The following is a 14,228-nucleotide window of genomic DNA, read 5'->3' as shown; positions in this document are numbered from 1 at the left end:
AAACCTAATCAAGTTAGGTTGAGAAGTTATAATCTGAGTATGATTTTAGCCCGGCTATGAAGGGTTTCGCTACTATAAATAGATGAGGGAGCATACATTCAAACCCATTCCAATTCAACACACAAATTGCCTTCCGTAAACTCTCACTTTACGCGAAACCTCTCAATAACCTTGAGATTTTTATTTTCTTTTTTCCGTTAACACATCTTCAGTTTGGATAAACAACATTGTGAAGGCAATCGGTGACATCTTCAGTTTGGATAAATAACACTGTTGTCGTAGAGTCAGCCGAGCACCTTCAGTTTGGATAAACAGCACTGCTTCGAAGTTGACTAATTACTTATCCATGTCTCGATCGATAAGGATTTACAAGTCCTTGTTGGTAGAGGTCATCTTATCAGCCTTCTCGGCTAAGTGAGGTGTTACCAAGGTACTACATTCGGCACATTAAAAGCCGAATTTGATATTGAACTTCACAAAACTAGCAGCCTTGTCTTCAGGCTCTAAAAACCTGAAGGCTGAGACGTGTTTCTTCCTCGGTTGCAGTCGCAAGATCAAGAAGTCAGCAACGCGCTCAACGTAACATTAACATATTTTACTCCTCGACCGAGCTCGGCCGTTGAGTTGGTATGCCCCGTACATAACCGAATGACGTAGTTAGCTCATTAGTTACTTGGCCTACGTGCCATGTAAGCTTAGTAGTTTTTGGGGTCAACATTTTGGCACGCCTGGTGACCCCCAGTGTCAAAGCTACGAAGTTCATGACCATTGAGACATAGTTAGTAAAAAAGAAAGCAGTCATGGAAAAGTCAACGACCAACCTTTCAATCTAGAACCTAGGACAAAATTATTTGTCACAGGCACAAAATCCTTATGTTGCTGTGACACTTAGGCCACAAGCGCGACACGCCGAGAAAAAGAATTTAGTCTCGGCGGTCAGCCTCCTGATGCAGAAATCCCTAACAAAACCAGGGGCATTTTCATTGAAGGGATATTAGAGGATTGTGATGAGGATAGTGAAGGTTCTGATCCACCAACTAGGTCGTTTCTTCGGAAAAATGAGATATAGAAGCATAGAGTTAGTTTGACAAATAATACACGGACAAGTGTCCAAACGATGAACTACATGGTGCTAACTGTTCATTTTGTGGATGATGTATGAAATATGCACAAAAGGATTGTAAACTTTTGTTTGATTCCAAATCATGAAGGCAAAGAAATAGGGAAGTTGATTGAGTAGGGGATTGAAAAATTGATGTGAATCTCAATTGGCAATCCATTGGCTAATAAGGTGACAATTAAGTATATGCATGTGAGGTGTTTGACTCGTATTGTTAACTTGATAGTTAAAAATGAGTTGAAAAGAATAGATAACAGTGTGGATACAATTAGAATGTTATGAGACATGTGAGATCAAGCCCCTGAAGGTTTGTCTGTTTCAAGAAATGTTTGGAGAATGAGAAGTTGAATATTAGGGGGTTTAGTTATTATCGATGCGTCTACTAAGTGAAATAATACATACATGATGCTAGAATCGCACTATTTCACATGAAATTATTACTGTGATGACAGAGAAGAAGTGAGAATTAACATTACAGGTAGGGTTAGACCACCTATATAGAAGGATTGGGAGGTTGTAGAATTGTTTGTGAATTTTTTGAAGGTCTTCTACTTAGTGACTATTAAAGATAGTGAAAGCAAGCATCCAACATCTAATATAGCAGTCCATAAGGCCGAGATTAATAAGATGTTTTATTGCCTGAATATATGTAAACTCGAGGAGGTGTTAAGACAATACTATGTGATATGACAATGAGCATAACAACCATATACCAAAAGTATTTTGGTTCAATTGGGTCTATGAACCAAATCTTTGTAATTAACCTTATCTTAGACCCACGATTCAAGTTGAGGTACTTCTTGCAATTTTGTAGAAAGCAATTAAAGCTTTTCCAAAAAAGAGGCTGAAAAAAGAAGCAATAAAGGCGATGATGAAGGCGATGTGTGATGAATATGATCAACAAGCTTTTTGTGACATCCCACATCGCCCAGGGGAGTGATCCTTATACATATATTCTCATCCCTACCTAGCACGAGGCCTTTTGGGAGCTTACTGGCTTTGGGTTCTATCGAAACTTCGAAGTTAAGAGAGTAACGCGCGAGAGCATTCCCAAGATGGGTGACCCATCAAGAAGTTCTCGTGTGAGTTCCCAAAAACAAAACCGTGAGGGTGTGGTTGGGGCCCAAAGCGGACAATATCGTGCTACGGTGGAGTTGGGCGGGGGAAGTGGTTCCGCCCCGGGCTGGGATGTGACAATTTGGTATCAGAGCCTGACCCTGGCCGCGTGTGTGCCGACGAGGACGTCGGGCCCCTAAGGGGGGTGGATTGTGACATCCCACATCGCCCAGGGAAGTGATCTTTATATGTATATTCTCATCCCTACCTAGCACGAGGCCTATTGGGAGCTCATTGACTTCGGATTCCATCGAAACTCTGAAGTTAAGCGAGTAGCTCACGAGAGCATTCCCAGGATGGGTGACCCATCGAGAAGTTCTCGTATGAGTTCCTAAAATCAAAACCATGAAGGCGTGGTTGGGTTCCAAAGCGGACAATATCGTGATACAGTGGAGTCGGGCCTGGGAAGTGGTCCCGTTCAGGTCGGGATGTGACAATTTGTCACCCATCCTGGGAATGCTCTCGCACGCTACTTGCTTAACTTCGGAGTTCCGATGGAACCCGAAGCCAGTAAGCTCTCAAAAGGCGTCGTGCTAGGTAGGGATGAGAATATACATATAAGGATCACTCCCCTAGGTGATGTGGGATGTCACAATCCACCCCCCTTAGGGGCCCGACGTCCTTGTTGGCACACACGCAGCCAGGGTTAGGCTCTGATACCAAATTGTCATATCCCGACCCGGGCGGGACCACTTCCTGGGCCCGACTCCACTGTAGCACTATATTGTCCACTTTGGGCCCCAACCACGCCTTCACGGTTTTGTTTTTGGGAACTCACACAAGAACTTCCCGATGGGTCACCCATCCTAGGAATGCTCTCGCGCGCTACTCGCTTAACTTAGGAGTTTCGATGGAACCCGAAGCCAGTGAGCTCCTAAAAGGCCTTATGCTAGGTAAGGATGGGAATATACATATAAGGATCACTCCCCTGGGCGATGTGGGATGTCACATTTTGGTTCACAAACACAAAAAAAAAAAAAAAAAAAAAAAAAAAAAAAAAAAAGGTGAAGAAGCTTCAACTGTTGCACAAGTCCTTCAAGTGTAAAAAGAACTACTTCCTAGTGTAACAAGAGAATTGGTGATATTTAGTCAAATGATGGATGATTGGGAGAAGGAACTAGAATACACTGAAGATATTGAGTTTGCACCTGAGGTGGATATGTATCTCCTTGACATACTAAAGAGTATCGCAATGTGAAACTTTTGACATTTTGTAATGGTGGAAGTTGAAAAGGAGAAGCACATATCCCACAGTTGTTGTGCTAGCGAAAGATATGTTGGCTATTCAAGTGTCAACAATTGTTAGTGAGATTGCATTTAGCATAGGAAAGAGAAAATGATCCATTTAGATCATTTCTCACTCCTAAAACAATGGAGTCATTGATATGTCTCCAAAATTGGATAAGAAGTGAAGACATTAGCAACATTGAGTATAAAGCAAGTGTGTCGGAATTGAACTTTATAAAGAGTGTGAAGCCGGTAATTATTTTGTTTTGTGTAGTTTGGTTTATTTTAAATTGTTTTGTTTTCTATTTGTTAACTGTTAATGTGCTTCTTTTATTTATTTTTATAGAGCATAAAAATAGAAAAGTAATTACTATAAGTACAAGTCGCTCAAGTGTTTCTGAAAGTGAAGCTCAACCAACTCAAAAGAATAAGGGAATTATGGTAATATTTTAAGGAACTATTATCTGCATTTCAAAATCTCATTCTACACTTCTCACAAGTGTATTTTTCTTTCTGATTATAGAAAGTTTAGAGTGCAAAATGATATTTTTGGAGTGACAATAACAACTCTCTATTTTAAACTCAAATGAATACACTTCAAGTTTCAATGATTCAATGGGGATACTACGATATTGGATGTTGGAGCTCATGTTGATTTTAATTTTTTTCTTACAAATTTAGTGAGGAATGATGTTGGATGTTTGATGTCATGTCGGATGTTATTACGAATTTAATGGTTATAGATGTTATTTTGGATTTGGATGTTGATTTGAATTTGGATTTTGGATGTTAATCTACGGACTTTAGATATCTCAGATGTAATTTTGTAGTTTTGGATATTATTATAGAACTAATATGTAATTTTCAATTTGTGATGTTCGAACTATGAAATTAGGATGTTATTTGAATAATTATATGTGTTTTTGTATTATGTAATTGTAATATGTGTTGCTGTGCTTCTGTATGCTGCACAATGAATATGTACCTTCACTAGTTCACAATCTCTTTTATTTATTTATTTTAAATAATGTGTTTTTGAAAGGACAAAAAAATATAGTTGGATTCGGTCTGTTCACACAGACCGAGTTAGGTTAGGTATCAAAACTCAATACCTAGAGGCCCGATTCGATCCCTTTAAATGTGGGCCTGGCTCGTGCCCACCCCTCATTCAAACCCTTCCCTTTGTATAATAATAATAAAAAAATAAAAGAAACTGCTCAATCAGTTTAAAAGTCGTGTTAAAGTTGACCCAACAAGAATTGCACCTCTACGGATGACTCAAATTCTTATTAAAAATAATAGAGGACAAGTAATATTAGATTGTGACTCAATAGTACTTATTATTCAATGCTACGAATATTTTAGCCGTTAAATTTGTAACTGTTTAAATTTTCTAATTCAATTCAGCTATTATTTTCGTATGGGTTTTTTTTTTCTCACAAATAGTCCCTGAAATTGACCCCTCCCATTAAGATGGTCATTGAAATTGAAAATCGATCAATGTAGTCCCTAAAAATGGGTGTCACAAATCAATGTGGTCATTCCATTAGAATTCCATTAAAACTTCTGTTAAGTGCTGATGTGGCAAATAAATGTATTCCACAAATCTATTAAACATTACCACATGAATAAAAAATTTATTTGAATAATAAAAAAACCTTTTATTTTTACCAAAAAAAAAAAAGAAAAAGAAAGATGAATGTTCACCATCTTATTTCCTCTCCCACAGAGCAACCACTACAACCCCACACCATCCTGTCAACTACACCTCTTGGTGAGAGACACCAAAGAGGTTTTAGTTTGATTATCAGCGTTGTAGAGCACAAGGACCGCAAGAATGAGGGTGCAACCGATTGGACTAGTTGGAGCCGACGGTGCCGATCCGATCACATGACGAGAGATGTAGGCTAGGGAAGGCATGCGGTTAGGCTTGGAGTGATCAGACAGGTGAGGGTGGAGGTGGTGGTGGTTTCATTGGATGGTGGGGAAAGGTTGGGAGCGAAGGAGGAGGAAGAGGAAGACATTGGTGTGTGAGAAGGTGGTGGGTTTGGCGGTCAATGCTAGGTAGGTGTGGGGTATATGCATATGGTAATTGCATTTGTGTTTTACAGGGCTTGGGTTGATGGCTGTGTCACTGCAGGAGTCGGGGTTGGGTTTTTGGGCAGGGGAAGAAGATGACGATCTTCTTCTTTTTATTTTTAAGTTTTTAATTATAAAAAATTATTTAAATATTTTCTAATTCACATGGCAATATTTAACTATATTTATGAGATCCAATTATGTGTCACATCAGTATATAACATAATTTTAACATAATTGTGACAGAATGATCTTATTAATTTATGACATCTATGTTCAGAAACTACATTAATCCATTTTTAATTTAATTACTGTCTTAATGTGTTAAATTAATTTCACCGACCATTAATGATAAAAATCCTTTTCGTATCATTCAACATTAGATAATTGTAAAATTTCCTCAAATTCTTTACCCGTTTAAGATTTACAACAGTAACAAAATTTAAATCGCGAACATGCGAAATCCCTTGCCGCCTCAAAAGGACCAAACCCACAAATATTTAAATTCCCCCACCATCCCCACGTCACTTCAAAGCCCCTTTCAGTAATTATCCACCCTCATGACGTTAAAATATCAACCAACTCTCTCTCTCCCCCTCCCTGTTCTCACACATGGCACACCCACCCTCCCATTTTCTCTCTCTTTCCTTTTTCCCATTGGAGCCGTCGAATCTCTATAAAATCAACACGTAACTGGCAATCTCAACCGTTGATTTACCATCCAACTTGCACTCGCAACCGTTGATTTACCATCCAAAGGTTAACTCGAGTCGGCGATTGGTTCCCTCCCCTCTTGCCACTTTGTGGTTTTTTTTATCATAAACCCTAGCCGTCGTGGCCGATATCAGTCCCCCCTCCCACTCTCTCTCTCTCCTCCTCAAAAACCCAATCACTTTCTCTCTACTTTCTCTCTCTAAGTTTTAGATCTGGTTTGTGAGTATCTCCTGTAAATTAGTCTCTCTCTCTCTCTCTCTCTCTCTCTCTCTCTCTATATGTATTTCTGTGTTGTACTCTGTTAATTTTCTGTACTTGTTAATCTCTCTGGTTTTTCTCAACCGCCAAACACTTTTTTTCTTTTTCTTTTAATTTTTTGTTATCAGTAATTTTCTCAAGAAAAATCTGTAAATTTTTTTAATGAGTTGAATCCCGAGTCAGGCTGACTGTATAGAGTTCCGAGTTTTCCCCAACTCCGAGAGAATGGCGCCCCACCATGAGACCCCAGTCGCCGTCCCTTTCTTTGGTTGAGAGGTCCCGCCCCGAGTTTGGGACTGAGTCAACTCGGAGATCGACTCGGCGACTCGGCGAGTCGAGTAGGAGGAGGAAGAGGAGTGCTGCGCCCAGAGTGGTGCTGCTCCGGAATCTGAGCACGGAAATGCCATCGGTGGAGATGAGGCGGACCACGAGGGTTTTCGGGATGGCGATGGCCAAGGGCGGTGTGGACGGGGCTCGTGTTTTGCGGTCCGGCCGCCGCCTCTGGCCCGAATCGTCAGAGTCCAAGCTGGTGAGGGCCCACCGTGGCGATGAGGACTGGCTTAAAGTCATGAAAAGCCATGCCAGTGATTCTGTTGTTTCTTTAAAGAACAAGAGATGGCCCGGGAACAACCACATTCGGAGTCCCAAACAACACGCCGTCGTTTTGGAAGTTCCAGTGGTGAAGAAGCTTGAAAGTAATGAGCTTTTGGCTGATGAAGTTAAAGAGAACAGGATGTATGGGATTGTGTATCTCCGAAAGAGGAAGCGCGGCACCGCGAATGTGGAGAACGATGGTGGTTCCGATGATAGAATGTATGGGCGGAGATTTGTTCGGAGGCAGAGGAGGAAGGTGAACGGGGAGTTGGATTCCCATGTGGGTTTTGTGTCCCGGGAAGTGTTTTGTGTTTCGATTGAGTCTTCGTGCAGTAGGAGATACTGGGCTACTCGTTTTTTGTATTCGGTTTTGGTGTACATGACGAGGGCCAGTCTGGGATTGACTGAGCTTTCTGATTTCCTTGCATCAGAGCCAATTGGTAGCTTTTTTTCATCCTGTGGCATTCAGTTCTCGCGGGTAAGTGGCGGTTCTTTACCACATTTAAATTTGGTTGAGAAGGTGTAGTATCTGGTTGGTCATTAGTTTGATCTAGTTTTCGATTTCTTAAAATGTGTTTCAGGTTCGATCTTGTACTAGGAGCTCTGGAATTTGCAAGTTATTTGGGTCGAAACAGTTTATCCCATTGTTTTCTGTGGACTTTTCTGCAGTTCCTTTTTGTTTTATGGACATGCATACCATTATCCATCTCAGATATAAATGTCAGCCAACTATAAATAATCAGATTGATGGGAATGAAAGTGATGATGACTATGACGAAGAAGTTGAGTGCACGCCGGTTTGGCATTCTGGTGCAAGAGTTCCCAAATTAGCTTATAGAAACACACAGTATAGGAATGGTTTAAATTCGCGTGGTGTTCAGAAGAGGAGTTCGTTGAGGAGAAGGCGAACTAGAAATCCGTCGCTGGTTTCTTCACGAAAGCCCAATGGAGCCTTAGTTTCTGAGCTAACCAGTATTAGGAAGAACGGCCTCCCTTTTTCCTCTGTAGCATCTATTAATAAGCGTAGGAAGACATTTCCAACTTCTCCTGTAGGAAACCTGAAAGAAGACAGTTCAACCATGGAGGGATCGACACGGGATTTAGATTCTGCACGCTGCTTGGTGAATGTACTGATCACTGAAGGGGACAAATGTTATAAAGAAGATGGAGCAACTGTCATGTTAGAAATCTCTTCATCTGGAGAATGGCTTCTTGTGGTCAAGAAAGAAGGATTAACCCGATACACCTACAAGGCAGAGAAAGTTATGAGGCCCTGCTCTAAAAACCGTCTTACGAATGTTATAATGTGGTCTGCGGATAATGGGGATAATTGGAAGCTAGAATTTCCCAATCAATGTGATTGGTATATATTCAAGGACCTTTACAAGGAGTGTTCTGATCGGTCTGTGCCATCTCCAGCTCTCAAGTTCATCCCTGTGCCCGGTGTGTATGAAGTCCCAGGATATGCGGATAGTCACCGTACTTCTTTCCACAGACCAGAGTCATACATATCTCTGAATGATGATGAGCTGTCTAGAGCCATGGCAAAGAGAAATGCAAATTATGATATGGACTCTGATGATGAGGGGTGGCTGAAGAAGTTCAACAGTGACTTTGCTGAGGATAAACTTGATGACCTAGTTTCCGAGGATAAGTATGAATTAATTGTTGATGCGATTGAGAAGGCATTTTATTATAGACCATATAATTTCTCTGATGAGAATCCAGCTGCTAATCTTTGTCTGGATATGAAGAGGGAAGTAATAGAGGCTATATATAGTAATTGGATGGATAAACGGAAGCAGAAGCGATTATCATCGCTACTTAGGGTGTTCCAGGTACATGTCACATTATGGTTCAGATTACGCGTTGTATTTTGGCAATACATCTATCTCAATTTATGGTGTATATATGATAGGTATCTTAATGCCTTGCCAAATTCTTGTAGTTGAACTTGTTTCTTTGTTAGATAAGGGAATACTTCTGTTATTAGAATAACTAATCTGTGTTTCTGATTGTTCTAATTTATTGTGGTAGATATTTTTATTTGATGATTATTGTAAGCAAGATAAACCAGTTTTTTACCATTGTTTTCAATAATAAGAAGTTCGGTATGCTGAGTATCATCATTTTAATTCTCTATGCAGTTTGCCATTAATGAGAAAAGTGGGAATGCAATTCTATTCAACTGGCTGTGAGTTTTAGTTGGAATATGTTGTTCTCAAATTTTAATCCGCAAAATTGTATTTGAATGAACTCGGATATACTTCCTGACTTCTTTCATTGGTATACAACCCCTTGAGTGCACTTAAATGTGACTAAGAACCTGGAATCAATAGAACAGTTATCTTAGTGCACTTAAATGTGGTTTCTTTCATTGGAAGCATTGGTTCCTGTGTTCTGTAATCAGATCACTGTTTATGTCAAGAAAAGACTTTTGGAACTTGCTGATGAATGATTTTCTTTTGCTAGAATAGTTTCCGGCGTATATCTGGTCTGCATATGTAAATTCTGATAATTAGGTTGGTTGTCTGCGTTAATGACCCCTTTTTTAACAGGCGAATCAATCGAAGAGATCTCTACTAGATCCAAAGCCTATTCTGCGCAAGAGAAGATCATTCAAGAGACAACCAAGTCAATCTGGTAGAGGAAATCAACCAAGTTTCTTGCAAGGTAATTTAAATCTCTTATTGCCCAATCCTAGTGGTACAGTGAATTTTACTATCCTTTTTAATATAAATTTACAGGGTAGCTTACATGGCATTGGCATTTGAATTTTAATTAATTCATCAGCATCCCAGTACCTGCAACAAACACTTGATATCATGTGAGGGCTCAAACTTCTGAAACCATTTGAAGTTTTTATACGTACCCGCATAAACTTTTGTTGTGTGTTGCTCTTAGAATCCATCATAATGTGAAACCTGATGTCTGCTTGTTGTGCTGTTATTCTATATACCCGTGAATCAGAAGTTTTTTGTTTTTGTTTTTTTTTGGAACCCGTTCAGTTTGTCTTCTTAAAGGGCAATTGCAGAATGCATCTGTTGTGTATCTGTAAAAGATCTGATTTCTCAGCTTCGCTTTTAAGTATATGAGAACTGTATATCTGAGCTTGTATTGATACACAGCTATGGCTGCGGAACAAGATGTGATGCAAGAGCAGAATGATGTGGTTAAAGTTGAAGAAGCGAAAGATGCGGCCGAGAGATCTGTGGAATTTGCCATCCGCAAACGGCAACGGGCTCAGTTACTCATTCAGAATGCAGATCTAGTCACTTATAAAGCGACGATGGCATTTAGAATCGCTGAAGCTGCCCTAGTTCTCGGATCACCGGATGCCGCTGCTGATTATGTACTGGATTGACCAATTTAGGTGGGTTCTGAATCCTGATGACGGTTGGAAATAACCGTTTTCTAATCCATGGATGCTGGTTGAAGCCCTTGGAAGACGGGTGATGGATTAAAAGTGCTGCAAGTTTGTATAGGTTATGATTCGATGTACATTTGTATTATTAGAACCTCACATGATCATCAAATTATCAAAATAGTGTAGGAGTCGAAATAGTCGATTTTCTTTTGGGGGAAAAAAGAAGAAAATATAGAAAAATTTAACCGAGTTTCGCTGTTGCCCTGCGTGTTTGTTTAACTTGCTCTCTTCAGGAAATATAAAATTAACATCGCGGGGATCAGCCACATGCTCGTTCCAATCTCTTTGGATGCTAAAATTAGGTTATGTGTTGTGGGTACACAATCATTTTGACGGTTGAAAATTAAGAGGTGTGTGTTAGAGGTAAAAATGTGAATGTGTGTTTATTTTTATTTGCAGATGTTTTGTTTTGTTTTGTGGAGAAAAGGTTGCAACCTTGGCCCATGGTAGCTTTGCTGCTAGGTCCACAGTCCACTAGTGTTACTTTTTTTAAAATATTTTTATAACATAACATTCTAGATAAAAGCACTTTAAACATGATAATTTTGAAGAAAACAACATTTTATTTTAGATAAAAGAAAATAAAACTGGCACTTGGGAACAAAACATAGGTGAGACTGAAATACGAGAAAGACTAGAAGGATATGTTTGGGTCAAGAACGTTTTAGTCACATGTTTGGGTTTGGTGGTCTGGACGTGGCTGAACGTTTTAGTCACAAGCCTTAGGCCTAGCCTTCGGTTGGATATTATTTTCGTGTCATTTCAAGTTATTTTTAGCCATATGACTCTTTGATCAGGTTGGTTGGACATGGCCTTAGGGCTCTTGTCAAAGAGTTGGTTTATGCACAACACCTGGATTAGGATTGAAATGTGAACCACAAAAAAAGTAATGATATAGAGACTAAATTTTGGATTAAATATTGCAAAAACATTTTTTCGGATTAAATTTGCGTAAGCACTTTTGAATTCAAATTGTGCAAATAGATCGATATTGGAGTTGTAGAAACTGATTCATATTAAAGTGTTGCAAATACAAAATTAATGAATATGTGTAGAATAGAGTAATAAATTTTTTTCTATACAACGGCATTCTAGTTTCTATACAAAATGAGTTAACCATTGGGTATGATTATTGTTGAAAGTATGCCCTAAAACCAATCAAAAGCTTGATAAATTGCTTAGGACTATGTTGCAACTAGTCCGTAAACTTATACCGCAAAAGATCAACATAAATTAATTCGCAAATCTCTTTGGTGAGTCCATGGATAATGCCATTAGACCATCTTTAAAATAGATGCCAAATCTTAGGTGGAGTGCCAACTAATTACTTTTGACAATAAATATTACTCTAACCGAACATTATGTTAGCTGACCTGGATAGAATGGCAGCAAGACCTCTAGTGCCAATTTTGACGCTGCCTTCATTTCTATTTTATTTATTTTTTAATTAGTGGGGCTCATAATCCACTGCAAGATAAAGCATTAAAAATAATTTACTGTGTATTTTATTTTAAAGTGGGCTCTATATGATAGTAAAATAATAACTAACATACCCATTTGAAATATAAAGAAATTTGATATCATACTTCGAAATGCCATATCAGCCATTACTTAAGAATTTGACAGAAAAAATTAAATACCCATTGAAGATGCTCTTATATTAATGATCTATACATTAGGAGGAGGTAACTCAATAGTCTTAAAAAGAATCATATGAGCACAAGAGATTACATTAGGGGTTTGACTATAATAACCATAGCTCATAGGTAGAGCATTGCATTAGAGAAGGATCTTATTTCATTCTAATTCAGAATTGTACAGGTTATCTACTTATATTTTACAAGGACTTGGGAGGCATGATATATGGTTAGTTGTCATTCGTAGTTGGTGAGATCCATGAAACGAATCACCTGTTTTTCATAGTTAGGGTTGAACTAATATTCTAGTGTATAGCGTGTTGGGTTTCCACCTATACGTTCCGGATCAAAACTTCCCCTTAATAATAATAAATTAAAAAAGCTTATTAAAAAGATTATCACTCTCACTGCCTTGCCAATTAGAACTAATGGACACTTACTCTGAAACCTATGATTTAAAAGTACGATGAACTAATTAATTAAGGAAATGAATAATTAATGGATGCTAGGGAGACTAAATTTTTAATTGACACTTAATTAATAATTCAATCATCTACAATCACATTATTTGGTTTGCAAATCTGACTATTAAAAAATTTAATTATTCAAAATGTTAAAGAGGCTTGAAAAATTGCAAGTGGGCCTCAGAAAGGGCTTTTGAGATCAATGGGTCCAACTTATGTCCATGAGATATGGAAGAACCAAAGAGACCCAATGACAACTGACAAGGGCATGCCCGCTAGGGTTTGAGTGTTGAACATAAAACCAGTCATCGCTTTCAGTAACTTGAAAATTGAAAGGGGAAAATGTCAGATCGAGGATAGTTGCTCTCAATTAAAGGAAGTTGTGGGAGTGGGAGTGGATAAGAAAATGTTTAATTGATTTGATATGGTGTGAGCCCTACAATTAATTCTTATTTTTATAAAAATAATAGAAATTCTTTTTTAAAGGCATCCCTACTATTTGATAATGTTCAATCTTAAAACTTAAAATTTTTAACCTAGGCAATTTAGGTTTTAATCCAAAAACAGTTTTTCTCATCCAATTTTTATGGGTTAAATTTAGCTCGAGATTACTAAAGAATGAATTTATGATAATTATTTTTCTTAAAGTAACTTAAAAAAAAATATATAGACTATCCTAATTTAATTTTATGAACATTTTAATCTAAAAATATTTAGATTTTGATAAATATTGGAAAATTACTAAAGCGACACCAAAAAACTCGTGAAACACTATGAAAGAATATGAAACACATAAAATAATTTTTTTAATTACTTTAGCCGTTAGATTTAAATTTGAACCATTAGATTTTTTTTTTCTACCGTTAGATTTAATCATATTAGATCTTATTCGTTAGGTTCAATGAATTTATAAATATAAAACTAAAAAAAGTTATATATATATGGAGGGCCAACCTCACTAACCCGAGAGGAATCATGGGCTATATTTGCTCTAGAAATGAGTTTTTGGTCAAAAACTCATATTTATCTCATGTTGGAGCAAGTTTGGGTAAATTTAAAACCTAAAATTTGAGTTTTACTTCAAAGGTTGGAGATGCACTTAGGAACCAAAAAAACACCACCGCATCTAGTTGAGAAAATCAGAGAGAAGTGGATATAGAAAAAGATTCAATAACCTTTATTTGTCTAATTGTGCAAAATTGTGGATAAGATTCCCCTTGAATTGCCAAGACCTTCAAATTGGGAGTTGAAACAAAGTTAGCCAAAATGTAAAAGAAAATAAATCAACAACGTTTAGAGGACATGATTTGAAGTTTTCTAACTGTGGATGAAGATAAAAGTGACTATATATAATTTGCTCTGAATGTGACTCAAATAACGTCATCACGCAAAGACAAAAATATGAAAAGACAAAAGAGGAGAGGAGGAGAATGCGACTTGTTCTTCCTTCTCCAACACTAAATCCAATGAAATTCAGATAATATGGAATTGTGATAGTTTCAAATTAAAATCTGAGTGATTATATGGGGATTTATAATACAGAAAACGAAATCTGTATCACCGCTAGAATGTAAAGGCATATCAGTTCCTCG

The 14,228-nt window shown here is 38.0% G+C and overlaps 1 protein-coding gene across 2 annotated transcripts; it reads left to right on the top strand.

The window, feature by feature from the left end:
* Positions 1 to 6,170: 6,170 nt before the first annotated feature.
* On the top strand, positions 6,171 to 10,724 carry LOC103947006. Of its 2 annotated transcripts, XR_667229.3 has the most exons (5): positions 6,171 to 7,586; positions 7,690 to 8,946; positions 9,667 to 9,781; positions 9,856 to 9,935; positions 10,237 to 10,372. XR_667229.3 is itself a non-coding variant. In XM_009357832.3 (4 exons), the coding sequence occupies exons 1-4, from the start codon at positions 6,753 to 6,755 to the stop codon at positions 10,470 to 10,472; spliced, it is 2,442 nt and encodes an 813-aa protein (XP_009356107.2). In that variant the 5' UTR covers positions 6,173 to 6,752; the 3' UTR covers positions 10,473 to 10,724. The 2 variants fall into 2 exon arrangements, 1 of the variants encoding a protein (XP_009356107.2); XM_009357832.3 differs by lacking the exon at positions 9,856 to 9,935 and having other exon boundaries at positions 6,173 to 7,586; positions 10,237 to 10,724.
* The last annotated feature ends 3,504 nt before the right edge of the window (positions 10,725 to 14,228 follow it).

Source organism: the organism of the source record quoted next, unplaced genomic scaffold (assembly GCF_019419815.1).
Source record: "Pyrus x bretschneideri cultivar Hongxiangsu unplaced genomic scaffold, Pyrus_bretschneideri_v1 Contig62, whole genome shotgun sequence".
In the NCBI taxonomy this organism is placed as follows: Eukaryota; Viridiplantae; Streptophyta; class Magnoliopsida; order Rosales; family Rosaceae; genus Pyrus; species Pyrus x bretschneideri.
This window is presented reverse-complemented; position numbering and strand designations above follow the sequence as displayed.